This window comes from Charadrius vociferus, unplaced genomic scaffold, assembly GCF_000708025.1.
Source record: "Charadrius vociferus isolate BGI_N301 unplaced genomic scaffold, ASM70802v2 scaffold1578, whole genome shotgun sequence".
Lineage (NCBI taxonomy): Eukaryota > Metazoa > Chordata > Aves > Charadriiformes > Charadriidae > Charadrius > Charadrius vociferus.
In genome coordinates this window covers 555,986-580,030 of record NW_009649704.1, presented here as the reverse complement: position 1 = coordinate 580,030, position 24,045 = coordinate 555,986, and the positions used below count along the sequence as shown (strand labels likewise).

General features: G+C 51.5%; 1 protein-coding gene across 1 annotated transcript in view; it reads right to left on the bottom strand.

The window, feature by feature from the left end:
* Nucleotides 1-1,539: 1,539 nt before the first annotated feature.
* The window catches only part of CSMD2 (CUB and Sushi multiple domains 2), a 308,452-nt gene continuing 285,946 nt past the window's right edge, over nucleotides 1,540-24,045 (bottom strand). The window contains 15 exon segments of the mRNA XM_009890603.1: nucleotides 1,540-1,699; nucleotides 2,279-2,417; nucleotides 3,536-3,623; nucleotides 4,364-4,476; nucleotides 5,144-5,305; nucleotides 5,885-5,950; nucleotides 6,839-7,018; nucleotides 8,804-8,915; nucleotides 11,008-11,081; nucleotides 13,691-13,801; nucleotides 13,804-13,857; nucleotides 14,970-15,143; nucleotides 16,356-16,535; nucleotides 17,359-17,535; nucleotides 23,990-24,045. The exon segment at nucleotides 23,990-24,045 is cut by the window's right edge and continues 118 nt beyond it. Coding sequence (XP_009888905.1) covers nucleotides 1,540-1,699; nucleotides 2,279-2,417; nucleotides 3,536-3,623; nucleotides 4,364-4,476; nucleotides 5,144-5,305; nucleotides 5,885-5,950; nucleotides 6,839-7,018; nucleotides 8,804-8,915; nucleotides 11,008-11,081; nucleotides 13,691-13,801; nucleotides 13,804-13,857; nucleotides 14,970-15,143; nucleotides 16,356-16,535; nucleotides 17,359-17,535; nucleotides 23,990-24,045 — 1,846 coding nt within the window.

Genomic DNA, 24,045 nt, shown 5'->3' with positions numbered 1-24,045 from the left:
TCATGAAAGCCAGGGCAACCTTTCTGCCCCTGGGAAATAAAGGGAAGAGCTTTGGATGGAAATTAAAACTCTTATTGCATTGCCATTTGGAGGATCAATATGGAAAGGGCAAAGGCTTTTGAATGTTATTGGGGGGAAATCGGTATTTGTTAGTTCTTTTTAAAGAGGTTTTTGACCCTTCGTGTCTGTCAGCAATTTCCCGATTAGGGTGTTGGGACACAGCTGAAGTTGGCAGCTGCTGGGAGGGGGGCAGAGATGGGGGGACGTTTCCTTACCAGCCCTGAGAGCTGCCAGAAAGGAGACGGGGCAGAAGAAACCCAGTAAGAATGCCCAAAGGAAAATGAAATATGGGGAAGAGGAGAAAAGCTTGCAAAGTTTTGCTTTTCTCATTGAAAAGGTCCCATTTGAAAAATCTTCTTCCACAAAAGCCCTGGGTTAGAAAAAACAACAAAGAAATAACCCACAAAACCAAATAAAGACAAAGCAAGTACTCATCCTGTCCCATACTGGTATTTTCCATGAACCCCAATCAGCACCTTCTGCAGTGCAACCTGCTTTTGCCTCTTTGTTGTCCAAGCTCTTCCCAAAGTGGGGGCAGCTGGTGGGACCCCACATACCCCACTGCTCCCTCCAGGAACACGTGGCCAAGAGCAGGCTGTAAGAGCCTTCCCATCACCTCGCCTCCCAGGTCCTCCGCTTCCCCAGGTCCTCACGTTGGGCTGAGACCCACCAGCAGGGCGGGAGAGAGGAGCTGGGCCGGAGCAGACCTTTGGTTGGCTTCATTATCCACGGCAGGATGGAGAGGGTGGGCGAGGACGACGGAGGACAACCCAGCAGTCTCTCAGCAGTTAACGCAAAGTCCAACGAGGTGTAGCAGCTTCTCCACAGCCACAACAAGGTTGGGAGGAGGGAGATGGGGAGGGAACGGATGGAGACTAGTGAGGTGAAACACAATCATCCACTAGACACCGACCCCGGAGGAATCTGGGACAATGGGAAAGGAAGGGACAGAGAAGGTAAGTTTATTATTACACATGGAAGTGCTGGGAAAGCCTGCAATGGCTTCACTGTCTCATACTGAGAATCCTTCAGTCTAGAAGTGCTCTTTAGGTCCCCAGGGTACTTCTGTTTACAACGTTAAGTTACTCCTCTGCGCCTGTGCAGTAAAACTTTTAACCCCGTTGCTTTCCCCTCCTCTGAGCACTGTGCAAAATACCCTGTCTGGAGCGACGCGGTGACCCATCTCTCTTAGAGGCTCATTTTTTCCTTCACTGTTCTCACCACAGGGCTATTTGGATCTGCTTTGTCACTGGTCCCCAAGAGGTCCTGCCCCAACCGGCAGCGAGCACCTGAGACCCAGAGATGGGGATGCTGCTTTGGGTCTTGCAGAGATCTCCTGGGCAATCCGAACCACTCTGGGCGCTCCCTTGAAGCACCGCTTCGACCCAACATTTTACAAGTGACAAAGAGGGGGAGAGCGGTGGCGCCGTGCCACTCTCGCGCTCCCTTTTGGCCCACTCACCGCAGCGGGGACGGGTGCTATACGGCTGTGCACACCGTGCTGACTGTGAACTCCGTCTCGTTGGCCATGATGTCCGTGGGCTGCAGGTTTCGGTCATACATAGGATTTTCAAACGTTGCTCGGACGTTGGTGTTTTCATGGCCTGCGTAGCCATTGAACGGGACTTTTGGTCTTCTCCTGCAGGATGTCAGAGAGAAAATCCAGAGAGGTCACGGCTAATCCCGCCGTAGCCAGCTGAATAGTCCTGACAAGTCAGTGGAAAAAGGAAAAAAACTGCTTTTGAAGAGGGTAGACCCCTGGGGATAAGGCAGGAGGAATCCATAGAAAAGTCTTACTATAGATGTGTAGCAGAGGCGGCTCCCGGGGCTTTGCTGTAGCCCCAGGCGCGCTCCCTCTGCAGAGCGGCCAGCCTGCACCACGCTTTGAACGCAGCAACATTTCCATAGCAATGCACCGATCAGGAGAAATACCGAATTTACAACATATGCAAAGCCAGCCTGAATGCTGGCGTATGAAATTTGCTTTGCCTTATCCTACTTAGTGTTGCCACAAATCTTATTAATGGTCATAAAAGCCCTCAACGCTCTCTTCTCCTAACGCCCTCGCCCCTCCACGCATGCTTGCTCCGTTATTTTTTCACCTTCTGAATTAAATGAGAAACCGGGTCTAGGGGGAGTGCTTTTAAGTCAAGCTCACAAATGTTTCTGTCAGCCCCCTGATTTTGTTTCACCTATTGGCGTCGTTCCTGAAACCCACCTGTGTTTGTAGAGATAAAGCACAAACCCTGCAATAATCAGGGCTATGAAAGGCACAAGAATGGCAGCTGCCACAGAACTGCTGTTTGATGCAAAATGGTGTCCTATTGATTCTGGATCATTTTCCAGCATGCTGATGTCTGAAACACAGCAGAAGTAAAACACATTTCAAAACAGCGCTGTGGGAAATGGGGTTTGCTGGAGTTACAGGTTACATCATCAACAAGAGAACAAGGTGGCGAGAAGTGTTGCTGGAAAAGGTCATCAAAAACTTCTGAGCTCCATGAAGAATGGTCTGGAGATCTAGCTTAGCTTAAACATCATCATTTACTTAGAACTCCAATTAAAGAGAGATGTAAATAGATTCACTTTACCAAAATGCTCAAACTTGGATGCTTAAAGTTAGGCTTCCAGGGAGACTTTCAAAGGCTGCAATAATGAGCATCTAATTCTCCATAAAGGTGACAAGACTCCAGGGTCAGATTCCAAAAATCCTGAGAGACTGAAGAGCTCAAGCCACATTTTAAGAGGTATTTAGGAGCTCAGAACTTGGGTCGTCTAAGCTCTCAAGTGCCTCTGTGATTTCTGGAAGTGAGATGGAGACACTTTTTGCAGTAGCAATGGGACTTGGGCTTTCAGGTCAGACATCTGGCAACACGGAGAAAAAAGTGTCCAGGAGGTATTTGTGGCTCCAAACTCTGTCTTTGAACAGAAACCTGTTTATTTAAATGCCTCGCTTCGTTCCCAAATTAAAAATTTTGTTCTAGTGTTGTTTGTCTCCCACAAATCTCACACTGAGGATGGGTTTAGCCGCCCTTGACAGAACATCCAGTGTTCGATGTATTTAGTATTTAACCACAAGCCAGGGCAGAGCTGCTGCGCCCGTCGTACCGGGAGGAGCTGGAGGTGGGAGAGGTGCTGCCAGGCCACGGGGACCCCCTCCTCCCCGTGCTGCTCTGCCCCACACGTGAAGGAACAGAAGCTGTTTCGGGTGCCACCATCTCCCACCCCTGTGGGGTGCAGAAATTTGAGGGCACCCGGCTTCTCTACCCCAGCGGCTGCTTTGGGTTTTCTGAGCTCTCTTATCAGAGGGGCTGGAAAGGGTTAGGTTAAACCTGATGGTTCAAAAACTTCTGTAAAGATCTGGTCCAGCAGGGCTGAAAATGAAAGTCAGGGATAGGAGAAATGTTCCCTCCACTACCACCAAAATCCAGCTTTTGGCAATCAAGGGAAAAAGGAGTAATCGGAGGAACTTTACCGAGTCTCTGAAGGCCGAACTGCCCGAAGCCTTTGCCACGCACAAAGCCCTGGTACACAAACGTGCCGCTTGAGGACTCTGATGAGACCTGCAGTGACAGGAGAAGAGAGATCAACGCATTCCTTCCACACTTCCCTGGGATTTTAGCACCCATCCTGTCACAGCCTCTTTCGAGTTCATGCATAGCATTAATTTGATTCAATTCCCCAGAAAACCGTGGCATTTTTTAAGAAGTCTGACTGCCCAACAACTTAAGACTCTCATATCTCAAAGGAAGGGAAAAAAAAATCTTGTTTGCAATAAACTACAGAACACGCCGCTGATTCAACAGGGATAGCGAAGGCCCTGGGCTACGACCGGCCATGGGTCAATCAGATGCATGTTTCTTCTAAGCTCCAGTGGATCTCTTGAGGGCATGGGAAACCACCAGACACAGAAACTGGGGTGAGAAGTTGAGTCCATAAGGGAAGATTAGCTCTTCTAGTTTGATATTTAACAGACATAAAATGTTAAAATGGTATTAATCATGTTGGTTTCTCCTTTAACGTTATCTGGAAGACTCCCAGATTTAAAACCACAGGGAAAAAAAAAAACCATAGAGCTGCAAGGGAGCATGGAAGAGCCGACTGTCATGTAACGTCACCCACGTGCTGGAAGAATGCCCTATGCCCCCTTCACGCACGCAGGTCACTGGAGGATAGCAGCCCTGTCTTCCCACCGGCTACAGGAGCCATTCCCTCAGCTTCAGGGGAAGGAAAGCCGGGCTTGTGATAGCAACGGGAGGAGCTGTGTGGGTGGACTTTGTGTACGAGGTGCCTGAGCACTCACATGTCCATCTAGAGCCCATTTATCGTTTTTGAACTTGTTGACAAAGATCTCCACTGGCCCTGTTATCTGGTAAACCTGGAGAAGCAGGTGCACGTCTTCCTTCTTGTAAACACCTGAAAAGTAAGAGGCTTTTAATCACTAGATCATAATGACTCTGTTCAAGTTTGAAGTAATTAACTTTCTACTTGAGAGCATAGAGAAATCACATCATCATCTTAAAGCGGACAACAACTCGCACTGGGAAACACACAATCCCGCATCCACCCCCGAGGATATTAAAGATATTTTGCACACGGGAAGAGACTCCACTGTTCATAGAATCATAGAATGGTTTCGGTTGGAAAGGACCTTGAAGATCATCGAGTTCCAACCCCCCTGCCCTGGGCAGGGACACCTCCCACTAGACCAGGTTGCCCAAGGCCACGTCCAGCCTGGCCTTGAACACCTCCATGTCCAGGTTACGTTGCTGGATCAGTAACAACCGAGTGGGGTGGGCAGGGAAAGGGGCACTCACGTCATATTCTCTGGTTTGTCTTGGACTACAAGTCCACCACTCCAGCACGAAGGGAATGGGACTGGGCTGAGCTGCCTTTCAGAGTCAAAGCAAACTCAGGCACATGATTTTGTTTGTCTTGGTCCGATCAAAGATTGGAGACGTCAAACCTGGGTGCTTCTGTAAAGCTCAATCAGAGCGTCAACCCCACTCATACACAGAAGTGGCTCTGTGAGGCCATTTCTGACAAGTGTAAACCCCCCCCACGCCCACGCCAGCTCCCTTACCGGACACCTGGAGCTCCACGCCGCTGTGGTCTATCAAAGTGGCATTGACTTTACTGGTGGCAGGGTCGAAGCTAGTGACAGACAGCATTGCAGGCTGCTTTTTCCCCATGTATTCATAGGAGCCTTTCCAAAGGGAATTCCTTGCGAACACATCAGCAGGCACTAGAAACCACAGCAATTGGGGATGCAGAAAAACAAGCGCACTGCCATTTATTTCCATTTTTCAGAAATCAAAATACAGCAAATTTCTTTCTTTCTTTGAACTCACAAATACGTATTTAAATATCTCAAATCCCACCCACTCTCTGCGTGATCATCACTGAGTACAAAGCCAAAGAGAGGAGAACAAACAAGCTGATGACTTTAATTTTGTTGTTTTGACAAAAAATGCCACTAAAGTTTTAAAAACCAACCCACCCCCAAATTAATTTCTTAGGAAAAGCTAACAAAACCCATTTTTCTGAAAAAAAGCTCTAATGTAAAACATCCTCAAGGGTTCGAATCTCCAGAGCGCCCTGGGGAGGGCAGTGGATTTTGGTGCCCGACTCCCTTCAGGCTCCTGTCCATTCTCCAGTGAAGCATGAAGAGGATGGAGCGCGTGGGCTGCTTCCACCAGCCCAGTGCTTTCAAGACCTGCAAGGACCAGCCGGGTTTCTGGCTGTCCTGGGGAATGGATGGACCTGGTAAGGTCCAGGTCTAGTACCAACGTGTCCCATGGAAGAGCGAGCCCCGCTACGGTACCTGACACCTTGGCCAGTGGTGGGTCCCGCGCGGTGCCAACCGGCCTTCCGCTGGGGCGGACATCGGCTGAAAGAGAGGGGCAAACCACCGCCGGTGAGTATTGCGGCGTCTGACACTGCTGAGACACTCCTACCGTGCTAATGCAGGACAGCCTTCGGCCGGCATTGCTCACACACGTAACACGGCTGCACGTCCCTGTGTAGGAGGGCTTTGGACGGGTCCTGCCCAGCCCACCGAAACACCACGAAGCTTTCACAGCATCCCAGACTGGTGGGGGCTGGCAGGGCCCTCTGGAGCTCCCCCAGTGCCACCCCCTGCCAGAGCAGGGGCACCTCCAGCAGTGGCACAGGACCAGGCCTTTCCTCATCAGAAAGATGCTCCAGTTTTTGTAGCCCTTTGCTGGACCCTCTCCAGCAGTTCCCAGTCCTTCTTGACCCGGGGAGCCCCGAACTGGACACAGCGCTCCAGATGTGGCCTCCCCAGGGCAGAGCAGAGGGGGAGGATGACCTCCCTCGCCCTGCTGGCCACATTCTGCTTGATGCACTCCTCTTTCATTTACTGTCCCCTCCCCGCCCCGGCATCTGCCCCAAACCAGTGTCCAGAGAGTGCTACTGTGCTCCACGAGAGCCACACAGCTCTATTTCAAAAGCAGACCACCACGTGTCCCTGATCTAAGCTTCTGAGGTAGGTAAAAGGTGGGTGAAGCAAAGAACAACCTTTGCCTTGTGCAGATGCTTCTACATCCAAACCATCGGGCAGAAAATCCCCTCGCTGCCTCTCCCCGGGGACCCGCACAGGGCCCTGTGAGAGCTGCGGTCTCCGCCACCAGCTCAACCCCGCAAACGCACGTGTGTGGGTCCGAGAGAACGGCCGGTTTCTCTCGGGCTGCAGCGCTCCCCTCTGCAGAGGCGCAGGCAAACGCGCACCCGGGGTGACGCTGCTCAGAGCTTTTACCGAGGCAAATGGGCGGTTTTCCTGTCCAGCTGCCGTCTGCTTTGCAGGTCCGGTGCTCAGATCCTCCGGTGAGATAGTACCCGCTCTGACAGGAATAGATCAAGGTGTAGCCCAGGGATGGCAAATCCAGAGCCCCGACGTTGGCGTGGGAGGGGGTCTCCGGCTGCTTACAGTGGTGAGCTGCAAAGCACGGGGAAAAGAGATGAGAGACACCATCCAGTCGTACACAGAAAGGCAGAAGAGTGACGCTGTGATGTCAGCAGGGACAGAAATCTCTTAGAAGAGCTTTTTTCAGCAAAAGCTTTCTCTGCTCACTGAGGGAAACAATGCCATGCCTGGATTTTTCCCAGACGGATGAATTAATGAGACCGATTCCTGTGCTCCGCTGGCTAGATTGCTCTCTCTGGCTAAAGCTCTCAGGGGATCCTCCACTCCTTTCCAGCTTCCATGAACCGAAACTCAGGCTCTGCTATTCCCCACCTCTTAAGGGGAAAAAAGTCAAAACCAAATGATGCTAAAGACGCCTTTCTCCTTCCTTTAACTCTGACCCCAGCACTGTGTCTCTCTTCATGGGACCAGTATCCCACTAATAATTTGCACCCACCTGTCCATAGGATCAGACAGTAACTCCTCAGAAGTGTGCAACAGTCACAAATTTCTACAACTGCTCAATAACTTTTAGGATTTGGCCGCAGAAATCGAAGCGGAGCTCGTCCAGCTCCCTGCCACCAGAGCAAGTGTGTGCCCACACTGCTCTATCAAGTCCTGCTGTAAATGTGTCACCACTTCCCTTGAGAAGTTACGACACAAAATTAATAAATGGCAGAGCCAGGAAGCTCCCTCTCACCCACGCTGTAAATTTGCCCTTTCTGTAGCTCTCAAACTGCTCATGAATGAAAACAAATCCTCGGCAGCCATCAGGAGGTATTATCTTCATCCTTGTTTTACAGCAGATGAAATATAAAACCCAGAAAGCCAAAAGACTAACCCGAACTCGCATGGTCCGGGAGCCCCGGCTGCGAGCCCGCAGCCCGGCTCGCAGGCAGCACTTCAGCACTCATTAGCAGCAACTGCATCCAACGCGGCGCGGCGGGTGGAGAAGGCTTTACGCAAAACCTCAAGGCAACAACCCAGTAGTCCTTGCTGGCACGGGTAAGCCAAAACCGCCTTCTATTTCAACACACCGAGCACCAGGAGCAAAATCCCACGTACAGCTGCTGCTGCGTCCCTGCAGTCTCCAGCGCAGCAGAGAGCAGCCTGTGAAGGTGGGGATGCGCTGCCACCACCCAGGCGAGCAGCTCCTTCCAGAGCAACTCCTCCCTTCTCCCCTGATGCTACGCGCAAGAGTTTTTAAAGGTGGGCGCCCCGGCTGGGCTGCTCGCGGGATGAGCACCTACAGGGTTTGTTAGCGGAAAAATATCTCGTCAATAAACCACCTCATAAGGGAGAGGAAAAAGCTTTTTCATACTTATGATACAGAGGCTATGATGGATATTGCCACTAAAATACATTAAATTAAACTCCTTCTGGTGTAGCAGGGAAAAGATGATGGACAGCTTAAAAGAAAGAGCAACACGTTATTAAAGATGAGGAGAAACACTGCTCTGCCGGAGAGCCCTTCTGGCTAAATGCTAACCGAGGTCCCTGGAGTGTGGGCTCACGTCTCGGCCATCAAATACCGTCTCAGAAGCCCAAAACAAAGTCTCACCTGAAACTATGTCTCTGAGGAAGGGACAAGTAAAAAAAAAATCTCATCTGAAATCAGAAGTGGCCGTTGGTGTAGTCATGTCAGGAGAGAAGTGATTGTGTGATCTCCCTTTTCTTCAAAAATATGTTTTCTCAGAGCTCCCCCCCGGCCAAACTCCCAGCTCTTTAGAGCCGGCAATTTCCACAGTGCAACAAAACAAGGCAAGAGCGTGGTCAAAGGCACCCGCTTCCTTCGACAAAACCTCTGCCAGGACTTACGGACGCAGTCGGGCTGCACGCCGCTCCAGGTCAGGTTGGGGAGGCAGGTCCTGGTGGTGGAGCCCTGCAGCAGGTATCCCTTCTGGCACTTGAAAAAGATGACGCTTCCCACCTGGTTCAACAGGAGATAAAACCTTGAGCTTTCCAGTGCAATGTGACTCACCCGTGCTTATACGCAAAAGTACTTCTATAATTTTCCATCTTCTATAGGCTGCAGAGGGCAGCCACCCGCTTTCTGCCCTCACTGCCCTGCCAGAGGCTGGGGTCGAGAAAGCTCTCAGAGCCCCGGGAAAGCCAGGGCAGGGAGTTGCTTCTGTCAGCGCTAGAGGCAAAGTTGCTTTGTCTTTTAAATATACCCAAAGCCAGCATCAAACCCAGGTGCTACCCCAAAGGGCTGCATTTTTTGCCCAAAGGGACATTCAATGTTAGTAGTACCAACAACCATCCCCTAGCTGTACTACACATGCCAATTGGGATTGTGAACAGCAAAAAGGATCACAAAACCTGAAAACTTGACTTTTCAACATTTTTGAGGTATGCTTACTTTTTGCAGACTATCCACTTTTTTGCATTTGGTTTTGACCATATTATTATTACTATTTCAGCTAAACCACTATCGTACAATGGAGCTCACTCCCTGCTTCAGACAGGTTGGCAGTACAACGCTGTTTGGCTGTGAGTGCTGTTATTGCAACTGGATTTGCTTTAAAACCAGAATATGCTGGAATAAAAGCGCCAAGCAGGGCTTTGAGTACCTTTCCCACCTTGGCCAGCAAGGCTGTACCATGTGGGCCACCTCCTCGCTGATGCTGTGGCCGGGCTTTATTGCCCAGCCGCTCCTGGACGCTCAGTTGGGTACCACAGCCAAAGGCACCTTTTCCCCATGACACTCGGCTCCACCTCACAGAATCACAAAATCATAGAACGGTTGAGTTGGGAAGGCACACTGAAGACCCCCCAGTGCCACCCCCTGCCCTGGGCAGGGCCACCTCCCCCCAGCCCAGGTTGCTCCAAGCCCCGTCCAACCTGGCCTTGAACACCTCCAGGGATGGGGCAGCCACAGCTTCTCGGGGCAACCTGCCCCAGGGGCTCACCGCCCTCACAGGAAAGAATTTCTTCCAAATATCTCATCTAAATCTCCCCTCTTTCAACGTAAAACCATCTCCCCTCGTCCCATCACTCCACCCCCTCATCAAGAGTCCCTCCCCAGCTCTCCTGGAGCCCCTTTAGGCACTGGAAGGGGCTCTGAGCTCTCCCCTTTTTGGCCTTCTCTTCTCCAGGCTGAACCCCCCCAACTCTCCCAGCCTGTCCTCCCAGCAGAGGGGCTCCAGCCCTCCCAGCATCTCCGGGGCCTCCTCTGGCCCCGCTCCAACAGGTCCATGTCTCTCCTGTGTTGGGGACTCCAGAGCTGGAGGCAGTACTCCAGGTGGGGTCTCACGAGAGTGAAGCAGAGGGGCAGAATCCCCCCCTCGCCCTGCTGGCCACACTTCTGGTGCAGCCCGGGACACGGTTGGCCTTCTGGGCTGCGATCGCACATTGTGGGCCCCTGTCAAGCTTCTCGTCAGCACCCCCAGGTCCTTCTCCTCAGGGCTGCTCTCATCCCCCACCTGAGCACCTGAGGTGGCTCCACGACAGCGTGCAGCTCTCAGATTGGCAGCTCTTACCAAAGTCAGACTTACAGTGTCTCAGTATTAATTAAAAACTAGAATTAATTCATTAAAACCCAAGATTAAGATAACTAATTAGCAGCAAAACCAAAAGACCCACTCTGGCAGGTGTAGCCACATGGAATCAGCCGTCCCGGCCCCGTGCCTGGCCCCGTGGCAGCAGGGAAGGGGCACCCGCAGGGACAGCAGCGGAGGCTGGAGACGGAGCACCCCGGGGAATTGCTTTGGGTTTTTCTCTCCACTGATTTCATACTGCACGTAGGCTGAGATTAAGAAAACCACCTACAGAATTTGGTCTGAAAATGAATGGAAATTACGTCTCCGATGTGAATACTAATTACACTAATAACTATTAATTAGGACTGTAATTAATATCATAAATAATGCATCGCTAGTTAATCCCGCACAAATGCACTCCTAGGTCTAACAGAGCATGCCGGGATGTCCCGCTCACGGGAGGACACCTCAACCCATGTCAGGACTCGGGCACGGAGTGAGCGTTGGGGCGCAGCCGTGGGAACCCGGCCGTGACGGTACCTGGTAGCCCTGGGAGTTGTTCTGCATCCCGGAGAGAGGCACGCCGGGGTCCGCGCACGTCGTGAGGCTGGGGTCTGGAAGGAGAGGAGCAGAGGCAGCCTTGGAGAGGAGCGGCTGCGGAAGGCGCGTCAGAGCTCTGCCTTCCCCCGCTCCCCACACAGAGACCCTGCTGCGCCTTCCAACCAGACAGAAGTGTTTTTCTACAGAAGGAATACGCAGTGACAAGGAAAAATACACGGATCTTTTTGTTTCTTAAATCCCTGACTGCTGCAGCGCAAACTAACCAGAGGCGCTTTCACCCAGGAGAAAACGTAAGAACACAAATCTTATGTCAGGGACAAGGCTCTTCCTTCCCCTGTTCTACACACGACGAGCGAAGCGCCCGGCTCAGCAGGGCTGTGCCCTCCGCTGCCACTGGCCACCCCCGGCACCACGGTGACCCCGTCCTCTCCTGTGCCCTGGGCCAGCACCATCGTCCCTCGGGGCTGCGCTCGGCGCTCGCTCGCACCTCGCTGTTTCACAGTGATAGATGGTGGCTGGAAATTTTAATGCATCTCAGATACATAATCTCCCTTTACGCCTCGTTTGTTCTCAATCTATCAGAAGACGAATACACACAATTTAGAAGGCATACCTGCTGCCTTTTTCTATCACGTCGGTTTTTCTTTTTTCCCCACAGCACGTCAACGGTAACAGTGCGTCAACGGAACTAAGGCAGAGATGCACGACATTAATACCAGCATCCCGAACCCAGCAAAGGAAACTGAAGTTTCTGTCGGAAAGGCAGTGCGGCAGCAGCAGGTTCCCGGCTCCTCGGGGTCAGAGGACCGAGCGAAGCTGCATCGCTGGCCACGGGGACGCTCCAGTAGCCGGCCAGGGGTGGCTGTGGCAGCAGGGAGCTGGAGCGTCGCAGGATCTCAGCGCAATCAGATGAGAGTCTGCTCTGGATTCCCAGCGTTCTTTCTTGGGCATGCTCAACATGGCTACGAGAAGGACCATAAGCCCCACCACAAAGCCCTCTCTACACTTACTCAAAATGCTCCAACTTACAGGATTGTGGAAGACAAGAAATAAACTAAGAAAAGTCTCCACCATGCAGCACAGCGGGACAGCAGTGGCCTGTCACTGTAGGCTGCAGCCATAGGACAACTTCTGTACATAACGCCACGGTTGCTTATTTTTCTGCCTTCATTTCTTATGATCTGACTAATCGGCCTCTTCCCACTGGAACATTACGTGCTTGTCGGTGTCGTCCTCAGGTCTTTGGAGCTGCGGTGAGTAACTAAACAAGGGACACGAAATGCGGCCGATTTGGGGCTGCGGCACACAAACGAATTCATTTTCCGTCATTTGGCTCTGCTGAGCTTTTGTCATTTATCACTGATGCAGTTTTCATGGAAGCCCCCAGATAAATCAGTGTGTCTAAAATCAGTAAATAAAGAGCCCCATGGCAGCAGGAGATGGATGGCAGAGGGTGGACGGCAGAGCCCCGCTCTCCTGGCTGCATCTGGGGGGTCTGTGGTGCTGCCAATCGAACGCGTCTCAAAAATGGGGGACATCCGAATAAATACATCACTTTGGGCTCAGCTGCCTGTGCCAGACACTGACATTTCAGCTCAGGGTTTTATAGACGCACATCTTCTCCCTTCCCGTGGTTTGTTTTGGGGAGACAAATTCTAAGTGCGTTCCATCAGCAGCGTGACCAGCTGTATTTGTCGGGTTCAACCACAGATGGCCCCGGCAGGCTGGGTGCCACCTACGCGTGATGGGATCCCGGACAAGGATTTGCAGGAAAGCGATGAAGCATTTAAAGCCAATATTTACAACAGTAGGCAGGTGCTCCCAACTCTTCATAGGAGAAAGCTCCTGGTGAAACCAATAGGAAACTTGGAGGTCCAGGCCACAAGCATTTTTACATGACTGTAACTGGTGATGCATTTAAGATGTAGCCAGAACGACTGCAAACCGCGGAGAACACCCTGAGATCTGTTTCTGCCCCAGATGCCCACATGAGGCGATGATGGTGGTGTTCAGGCAGACCGTTAAGGTAACAGCACGCAGCCCATGCAGTTTATCACCACGGGAGCCCAAGGGTCCATGAATGTAGCCAGAGTTTTAGACAGGCGGAGAATGCTGCGACTAATTATGATTATACACCTCCCAGAGGTTTCAAAGGGTTCTGGAAGTCCCAGAAAATGGGCACCTGAAGAATGTCTGGAAATTTCAGCCTGAATCCCAACAGTGCAGCTAGGCAAAGCAATTTGTAGGATTGTGATCTCTGTATACAGCACCTTCGTACTTCTCGGGAGTTGCTATTCTCCCGTTCCGGATATAATTCAAAGGCAGCAGAGAACATAGGAGTTCTCATGTGCACCCTTTAGGCTGAACTCGGTTTTGCCGTGGTTTCTGTGAGCAGAACTCAGATGCACCGTTGACCACCATCAGGGGCGGGAATGGGGACAGTCGCCGAGTCTAAGCAGCAAACCCCAAGAGAAGGAGATGGGTTGGTTTCCACCAGCCAGTATGCACAAACCAAAAGCATCACCCCTATACGTTCCGATTTTCAGGGGAACAAAGTGCTAATTCCTTCAAACCCAGAAAAGAAAACCAACTTTGCCGCGAACGGAAAAGCAAGGGGACAACTCAAAGCTCGTAGGTGCAAGACAGAGGCGTCTCCCCTTACCTATGCAGCTGGGCTGGGTCCCGCTCCACGTCCCGTCAGACTGGCAGAACCTCCGGGCCGATCCCACCAGCACGAGCGGGGCTAAGCAGGAGAAGGAGACGGAAGAGTTTTTCCTCTGTCCTCCCTCCTGCCCTGCGCGGGGATGCCCGGATCTCCGCAGAACACAGCTGCAACAGGCAGAGAGACACGTGGATTGCCATGAGCCAGCGCAAGAGCAAGCAACGTTAATAAGCTAAAGATGGGTCTATTAATGGCCCAAACCTTACCACTCCCTGCCATCAAACTCTGCGATTGACTAGGGAATTAGTAGCGGTAGAAGGCGTTGCTGGCTACTTTTCCTTGTAATTCTCTCTTTTTGTCAATTGCTGTTAATTAACTTCCACCTTCTCTCCCATTTTTTCTTTTTTTTTTTTTTCTTCCCCCCCCTAACAGCACGCTCAGCTTTAAAATGTATCTCTAATTGCACGATGTCAAATTGCTATATGGTTCCATGTCACACAGAAAGCCCACTAATTATACAAGATCCGGGGAAAGGTGCAAGGAACACAGCAAGGGCTTTGTATGATTTAATATGAAAATGGCTATTGTGCAGCTGCCAGCCATTCAGCCAAGAAAAGAAACTCAAATCTGCCTTTATCATTATGAGACATTTAACTAATTTTTTTGCATTAGCTATTGTATCAAGCACACAGGTTTCCACCCCGCCAAGGCTCTGCCTTCACAAAACATTCCAAACTTCTGCGACAACAACACAGTGCCCTTTGCCAAAAGGCTTTTCTCCTACGGCCTTTGGCAGTTTCAAGAGCTCTGACTGCAGAAGACTCAGTCACTGGGGACACACATGGACAAAGAGCCAGTTGTCAAGACGCCTGGTGGACAGGAACACGCAAGATCTTCAGACCTGCTGCAAATGTGACCTCACAGCTCTGCTACAAGAGGTGGAGTGACTGACTGCGTCCCCACAGCCACGACCGCCTCCTCGTTACAGAGGTGGCAAACCAAGACTCCCAGCAGTTTGGCTGCTGTCGGAGGTGGGGAGGACATGCAGCCGTTTGGCTGCAGGAACTCTCTAAGCATTTCTCCTGGTGTGCAAAACTCCCACTGACTTCAGCTACTGCGAGACTTCCCTTGGGCTCAGGGCCATACTGAGAAGGGGCAAACCACAGCCTCCACGGTATTGCCAGGCGAGGCAGAGTTGACGCTAAAATCAGCCACGTGGGTTTTAATCCTAGTCCTGCACCCAATTCACGCGCGAACACGTAGACGGCTGCCGACTCACGAAAGCACTGGGGAATCTCCCCGCTCCAGGTGCCGTTGCCCTCGCAGGTCAGCACAGCGGGCAGGGAGAGCTGATAGCCCTCCAGGCAGGCGTAGCTCACGCTGGAGCCCCAGCTGAAATCCGAGCCCACGACTTTCCCGTTGGGGATGGCTTGGGGGGATTTACAGATGATAGCTGAATGAAAAACAAAAGCACACACAGTTCTCTTGACTTCTCAGCGCAGTTATTTCCATTAACGCGCAAATTCATGTAGGATCAAAGTTATACGCTCCTCTCAAAGAGCCCCTCCTGGGACCGGCCTAGCAGGGGGCTGTACAAACTTTTCCAGCGGTTGTAAACCCCAGGATTTTACTTTGAAGTTTGGAGTTAACCAAATCCCAAATCTCCAAGTCAGATTTCTGAGTCGGTGTTCATTTCCAACGGCGGGTATGAATCCAGCCTGACTTAGTGTGAAAACTCATCTAAGATTCCCTGAAAGATTCATACATTTTGGACAACCTGGCTGAGTTTCAGATTAGCAGTTGAATCAACAACCAGTCTGTATTTCATCTACTCTAGGGTATTTTAATATGACATTTTTGCAGTGCTTTGCTTGTCAGCTCAGGGGAGCACTGGGAAAGATGCTAAGCTCATGCAAATCAGCCTGCCCTCCAAATGAGACTCTGGCCACACTCTGTATTATTCCTGCAACATTAGCTCAGTGGAGAGAATGAAAGAGGAGTGTAAGAATTGCTCTTTACAGCCTCTAAAGGAGCCAGAGTACATCTGGAAGTCTCTATGCGGTCTGCATTTATATCAGATTCATGACAGGTGAATTTTCCAGATTGCTAAAGAAGTACACAGATGCTGCCTCGAGCCTTATCTACACTTGGTGGGCGAGTAAAACACTTGCAGAAGAGATCCAGCCTGTCCTGCAACTGCTCTATTATTTCCTTTTCCTATCTCGGAACTACAGAGGCAATCTCAGAACTGAGAAATAATGAAAGGAGTTGGGAGAAACATTTTTCAGACTTCTCGATGATGCCAAAAACCGTGTGCTTGCAAAACACACTATTTCATTCGAGTTTGATCTGAGTTTTTTGTGAAGAGCGAGTCACTTCGCTCTCTGTGCTTCACTTTTCCTTCTCTACTGCAGGGATAATAGCAATTGCCTCCCTCCCAGGTATATTGTGACGACTGATAGACCTAAAGATAGCAAGGTGTTCCTGCTACCTTGATAAAACTCCAGAAGTGCCATAAACAGAGGGGACAGATTGGACGATAGACTGAGAAACTCCGAGGTGAGCTCCAGGCACTCTGCAGAAGTTGCTGCCTTGTCATGAGTTACCACGAAGTTTGTGGTCTGTAAAACTTCCATCCTCTGATATTTACAGCAACCAAGCTTACCCTTGCAGGCAGGTTTGGTGCCATTCCAGGTTCGGTCTTTCGTGCAGGTTAGAGAAGATGCCCTGTCTGACTCCATCATATACCCGGGCATGCACTGGAACACCACTGTTCTATTGTAGGTGAAATCACTGCCCAGTCTAACGCCGTTGGCTGGCACACCGGGGTCACCGCAGTTGATCACTGCCAAAGAAAAAGAAAGAAGCATTTCTGGCTGATCACCCCTTGTCTCACACTTCTGGAGCTGCAATACATAGAAACCTGATGGTCCTGAGCACTTTACAATGCAGGATGTAATCCATTAATGGCGGAGAAGGGCGCATGTGGAGAGCGGGGCTAGCTACGGAGTAAACCGGGCTACTACAGCACATGGAGAAAACTCTGCTTCTCCTCAGTGGAGCGAGCAGTGATCTTAATGGCACATTAAGACCTTGCAAGAAGAAGTATTAACACACATTAAACATTAAAGAAAACCTGGGTCAAATCTGGGCTAGGTGGAAGACAGTTTGCCCGTGGCAGCCCCTCCTCTCTTTACCCAAGTTACTGTCTCTCTACGTAAGACCGCATTTGCCGTCATTCATGCTCCTGCCGTGGGCACCGCAGCTGGGAGCCGTGGGGAAACCCAACGCGCTCACCGAGGCCTTCGGCGCAGGGGCTCTGCCCACGCGCATCCCGGCGCCGGCACACCAGCAGGCAGGAACGCTCACGTTCAGAGGCAGCCCCGGAGAACCCCTCCAGGTTGGCTGACATCTAGTCATGAAAGTTCTTACAGAGCTCCCTTCATCCAACTGGAAAAAAACAACCCCAAAGCAAGAGTTTTCCATTAGGTACTTGCAGGGACTGCGGGCTGAGCGACTGCTGCTGCCGCTCGACGGTTTAGGTGAGTTTCTCAGCACGGCACATGTGTGCACGTCCACTGCGAGCATCCAACGCACCCTGACAACCTGTCCCCAGAGCCTGGCAGCATCGGTCATCTCATCTTCCAGGAATCCATCCCAGCACTCACCTGTACACTCTGGACTGGTCCCAGTCCACGTCCCGTTCACCGTGCAGTGCCTGCTCAGCACTCCTGTGGAATAATAGCCTTCCCGGCACTGATATATAATGGAACTGGAGAAAATCAAGCCGTCGTTAAATATAACCCTCGCGTTGCTGGGGGTTCCTGGGTTTCCACAGGATATCACTAGAAAGCAAAACAGCAAAGTTAAAATAGAACTCAATACACAAACAACCCCCTCGTCCGACGCAAAACCCAAGGCTTTCCTCCTGCAATTGACTGTTCTCAATAGGAGTAAGATTAGCTGCAAAGCCCCTGGATCAGCTCAGAACGAAGAGGCAATTCTGTGGAAAATCAGCTACACCAACCCCACAGGGTGCCAGAGGCCATTCCCCGGCTCAGAGCTAGGGGGAACGAGCCATCCCCGGCTCAGAGCTCTCCCTCGCCGGGCAGCACGGCCCAAGGCTGCATGGGGCATCCCTGGCTGGGAATTCGAAAAAGCCTCCATCCCTGCAGCCAGTCTGTGCCCGAAGCACCAGCCCCGCTCCTCTCCGGGGGGATCCTGCAGGTCACCACCACAGCCAAGCCTGGAGCAACCTCCTCCCGCCTGCTCCTCCAGGCTGATGGAAGAACCCGTGTCCGCTTGCCGCCGAGGCTTTATCCCGCCTCCCAATCTCACATCTGCTCCTTACAGCTTAATAAAGCAGGTGGTGCCGAGCCTGGAGTCCCTCCATCTTCCAGGAGTTTGGGATCCAGGACCCAAGCGTGCCGCTTTGCCGCCGGCCCCTTCGGGATACCGACAACTTTGCAGACTTCAAAGGAAGGAAAGTAGCAAGGGAGCGCACGGCTCTCCCACTGGGGCATCGCTCACTGCCCAGTGACCTCCAGTTACGCTTTCAGAGGAGGGAGAACATTGTGAGAATACAATTATAGGTTTGTCACTTGCCCAAGTTTTATGTCTAAAGTACCTCAGCACCACAGCAATAAAAGGGCACCAGAGTGAATGGTGGTGCACGAAACCCTGTCACGACAAAATAAGCACCTGCAATAATTGCATCCAGCCCTCATTTACTCTGAAATTACAGGACATAAAAGAAAATCACATGAACCAAGCAAAGGCTTAAACCGCACGCCCCCAGCTCTTTGACGAGGAAACTCCTGGCTCCCACCCCTCCCCTCCGACGTGCCGCAGTCTCGGCAGGAGGAGCAGTCTGTGCCCACAGGAGGTGACCCGTCCCTCCCCAGGGACTGCTCCCCGGCACAACGCTGCCGGCCATCCTCCGTGGGGAAATGCAACCTCAGGCGCCAGCGGGAAAGCAGTGAGCCCAGGCCACCAGCGCGAGGAGAAAAGCCTTCTCCTGCCTTGTTGCTTCGTTTGCTGACAGCCTGTTAACATATGAGCTTGTTGGAGGCATATCTGTTTGACAGGAGGAAACTAATAACCATTCTGGGCCGTGCGCATAGAAACTCTGCATGGCACTAAAATCATCCGAGGTGCTCTCTCGTTACAGATTTCTCATGCAGCCAACGTCTCTGTGATACACGGTGTCATTTCCAAGAGATGCTGGGATAAAAGTCAGATTCTATCAACTCGGAAAAAGCTCTAAATTACTATTTCACTGCCTGCCCATACATCAGCTGTTCTCTCCTGCCCAACCTCCTCCACCTATGCATGTGGCCAAACACACACAGACGACCCAAAAATATCACTTTTGTGACTACAAGGAGACTCATGGAAATGGTTTAATAGCAGCGTGCATCAGCTGTGACCTGTATAGGCGAGATATTAAAAATGCCATAGATGTAAGGATGAACGGTTTCAACTTTTAAAATCATACAAACATAAATAGGAGCTAATCATGCAAGTGAGCAGTAAGTGGGTAAATAATTCCCTTTGGCTTCAGTGGGAGATGTAAAATAAATTAGTCCCCAAAAGAAAACTGCATTTGGCTCTGGTTTTCAAACAGGCTATAAATCCTAAAGACCCTGGAAGTCCCACAGTCATACCCACTCACGTCTCCTTAAGAATCTCAAACCCAACCACTTTTAAAATGAAGTCAAAATTCAAGAAAATAACCTGAAAATCAGCTGCATCAGATGGGGATTTCTTAAGAGTCGCTGCTTCTCTACCAGGGAAATACCTCAGGAGATAATGCTCAGTTGAAATGACTGGTATGACGAGAGAGGTTTGACCCTGCACCGCAGGCAGGAGCGCGCGGGGCGCCGAGAGCAGCTCGCCTCGCTCCTCTCCCCCGAGACTTGGGGTCACCATGTTGCAGAAGACAGGACAGACAAGCGCAGAGGTCCAGACCCTTCATACCCCGAGGAGCCCGCGTCTCCCCAACTGTGCCAAAGACCCACGAGCCCCGACCCCCAGCCTGCTCCGGCCGTCCCGCGCTGCGCGGCTGAGGAGCCCCATAGGGCACTCCTACAACCCCACTGCTGCTACTGAACCATTTCAAACGTCCTCGGGACTTACAGATCGTTAGAGAACTCCCCACCTTGGGCTTGCTGGGTTTGTTTCTTTATCAAAGCAAATTTTGTTCTTACAAGTTACCTTTACAAAGTCCTTTTTGAGCAAACCCCATGGAAAACACTGCTAAATACAATTAACTCCATCCCCACCAAGCACCTGCACCCCTCTAAAGCCCACCCGCAGCCCAAGGTTTGCCACCAGCTCCAGGCCAGGCAGCGGGACGAAGTGAGCTCCACACGGCAGGCTCTGAGCGCCACTGGAAGTCTAATGAGAGATGGCACAGTGGGAACCAAACACTTGAAAATGTGTTCCTGAGCCCTCCTGAGAACTCAGCTCCTGGCCCTCACCCGGGAGCTGTAAGCTCCTTTCAACACTTTATTGCTTCCCCAGGTCTGCCGCGAAGTCCAGGGCACAGCGTCGCATCCCCCTGACCGCCCCCAACCCGTACCCTGCAGTTATCGGACATAAAGAGGTGCTGAGCAGAGGGTTTCGGAGCCAGCGGCCACGAGCTGCCTGGGCTGGTGCTGCCACACTCTGCCCCAACTCCTCCTCCTCCTCAAGAGGAACCTGTTTGGGTTTTGGAGGATGTGCGCCGTGCGCATGTGCTGGGGTGGCCCGTGAGCAGCGACAGCGGGGACTTCGGTGTCTGCCTGACTCCTGGTGACAGCCCGAGCTGTTCCCTGCCATCCCCTCACTGCTGGGGGCAGCCGGGAACCTTCTGTACGCTACAAAGTGGTCTCTGCTATATAAAACACCACAAAGCTCAGAGGTGCTCCAGAGCTCAGCAATAATTAATTTGATTCCAAGTCACGCATGCTTTTTCTGAAAAGCTTGTTAAGATCACCCCCTCCCCGCCTTCCTTTGCTTTTTCCTACATGTTTTACAGCGAGAAGCTGCTGGGAGACGGGAATGTCTCTGGGTGGTGCTCAGGTGCTCAGCTCAGAGCCAGCGAAGCTGTGCACGAAGCCAGCGATGCTCAGAGAATGGTCCACGAGCTCCCCCCCAGGTCCCACCGTTGGCCAAAGCAGCATTGTCCGGAGCAGGGCAAGGGGCACGTGCTGTTACTTACCATACACTTCAAGGTCCCCCAACTCTGCACAGCAAATACCTCCCTGAAACCCGTGAGAGGGGCTCATTTCAGGGCCGTTCCTTCAGCCAGCGCCAAGAGAAGGCACGTTTCCTCAAGGAGCCGCAATCCCCACTCTTCAGAAACCGCAGCAGGGAAAAGCTGAGGGGCGACGACGGTGCACGTCTGACTACGCTCGAGGTGGCGTGTGAATACAGCGTCCTTTGCACGGTCCCCCTCCTCTGACCTAATCTTTATAACCATCGGTCCTTCTTTTGGGCTCTGCTGCCGTCTGAGCGCCCGGCTCAAACGTGCTCCTAATGATGTCTGACACATCAGGCAGAGCCTCCTGCTGGAATAAGACACAGCCGAGAGCCTTTGGAGTCTCAAAGCCTTTGCTTCAGGGCTGGTAATTTCCATGCTGTTTAATTTAACCCGCAACCCATAACCCACCTAACCATGTGCAGAGAGAAAGGAAAAAGCAGCGCAGACCCAAATCCCAGCCCTGCCACTTCCCATGTCCTCAGCAGTCAAACGGGCATGAGACATAACTCAGTTTCTCTTCCCAGTGTTATCACTTAAAATAAACACATTTCTGTCTACTGAAACTGCCAGAGAGCAGCCAGAGCCCCATCTCACTTTAGATGCAGTTTTAATTCACTTGGAGAAACAAAAAACATTATAAAACCAAATATTCTGCTCAGCTTCTAAGTGGAGGAGGAGGAGGGAGTGTAGAGCAGAGTACAACCGATGAGTCCGCTCCTGCACCAGTCCTCGGTGAACACAGGCAGGGCATCAGGAAGGAGGAGAAAGAAGGAAAAAAGCATCTAATATTTCATTTACACTTTAAAAACTTGCTGGCAATTAAAGGTAAATGAGGCCTGAAACCTGCAATTTTCAGAAATCCAGGGAAGCTGCGCTTACTGGGGACAACAAAACCAGAGCTACGTAAACCAGACTGAAGCCAGAGTCTCAGAAGCAGTCCCTGCAATTAATTCCATTCCGAACCATTTGTACCTTTTGGAAAAATCAGTTGTGGTTTTTTTCTGCCTCCCTATTCCTTTGGTTTTCTTAAAAAAAAAAAAAAAAAAAAGTTACAGTGGATAAAAGGTATCAGGATGAAGAGCCAGTGAGTTTCAAGGTGACCCTCTGCGAAGCCCAGTGCTCCTCACACCTCCCCTCTGCGGACCAGAGCAGTCCCAGCGCAGGAGGACACCGACGGTTGAACATCACCTCCTTGACTTCAAAGTCAAGCAGATGCTTTGTCATTGAACCTATTACGGCAGCTTGCTCGCTCGCTCTCTCTGAAATGGAGATAACAGCTCCTCTCTCCTTCCCTTCTATTTATGCTGTAGGCTTTGCACGGTGTCCTCTGGACGCCCGCGCGCTCCTGTGTTCCTCTGCAGTGGGCACCCACCTCCTGCTGAACGCACCCGGACCCTCTGTGCTCATCCAGCAGCTCACCTGGAGAGCAATCTGCATTGAATTCCCCGGGCAGGCGAGTGCGGGTGACCTGCGAAGCCCCTATCAGGCTTGATTTCGCTCAATTTTGGTGGCTGAGAGCCGTGAACGAGCGGCTGAGCCAGAGAGGCACCGCGCTGCCGAGGTGCCGGGCGGCCCCGCTGCCGCGTCTCCACATGAGCAGAGATGCCCGTTCCTGCCACACGCTGCCTCATCCTCACTTGCCCTGAATTCAATCCCCAAATTAATCTCTCCCCTCCCTCTCCTATAACTACCCGTTCCAGAAAGTTGAATGTAAGACTCAAAGTGCCGTCAGAAGAACACCTCGTAGCGCTCGCAACTCGTGGTGAATACAAATGACGCGCTGCTCATCACTGTAAATTACTTTCCTATATTGGCCAGTCAGCACTTAACATTAAATGACTACATTATAGGCCTAATGTTATTATTATTCATAAAGTATGAAAAAAAAATCTGCCAGGGATCCGTATTTTGGTGCCTCTGGAACCTGATGGGTTATTTATCCCGAGATTAATGAACAGAGCCTTTCCACCGAAAGGAAAAAAAAAAAACACAGAGAATGAAAAAAACCCCGAGACCTGAGTGTATTAATAACATGATTCAGTGTCTTTTCAATCAAGAGCTCCATCAATTTGGAATAAATTTCCAATTCATTTACAAACTCTCCCTGAGCTTTTGGCTTTCAAACCAGCTGGAGAGAAGCACTTGCCCAGGTCTCCTTCCATTTGGTATCCTGCCTCGGTTTGGCTTTTGTTCTTTCCCCAATTGATTTTTAAACACTTTTATAAAACAGTAGCAGTGAGCAGCACAGCTCAGAGAATCCGGCTGGGGGTTTATTAGATTGGATTATAGGGCCTTACTTGATTCCTTCAAATGGAAAAATAAGGGGTTTGGGGTTTTCAAATGCGAAAATATGCTTACTGGATTATAATTAGCATTTTGCGTTTCTGCTTAATGTAAATGACTCTCGCATGTGCCAGTTCCAGCTCTAACGGAGGTTTGAAGCTATTGACATTTCTCATTCCGCTGAATTTCCTCAACAAAGCAACAGTGAATCAGTCGGTGGTACCGCACCCACAGATCTGGCACAAACCGGGGCGTTTCTGACCCGTTCTGACCCGTTCTGCTCGGCTGCGGGACGCAGACCGAGGGAGGGTCACCCCGGGACGCTTGCAGTGAGCCCGCCAGCCACGGTCTCGGGGGACAGCTGGAAGCGAGGACCAGTTCCCCAAGGCTCGTCCTGCTCTACACCCTCAGTCTCGATGTTGGCACGAACCCGAAGAACCTGAACCCCTTTATACCACCGCCCCGGTGCACCCTGCACGGCGGAGCGCAGCTGGGCACGCAAAAAGGCGATACTCATCCTCCGGCCCTGAAAATCCCTCCTGTGAGACGGGACCTGCAGATGTTCGGAAAGGGGAGAACTCCTTGACACGCACACAGTATTTGGAGGAAATGCTAAATAAGAGTATTATTTCTCGCAGCACCGGACTGTCCCTGGCAACTGAGGCAGAGGAGAGGGGCTGGCTGGGTGGCCGTCCCCGCCGCGGTCATGCTGGGGACACCCAGAGCTGGCTTGGCGTGACGCGGGAGAGGACGGAGGGTTGGAGAAGTACCTTCACACTCGGGCTGCGTGCCGCTCCAGGAGCCGTTGGCTTGGCAGGTGCCACGC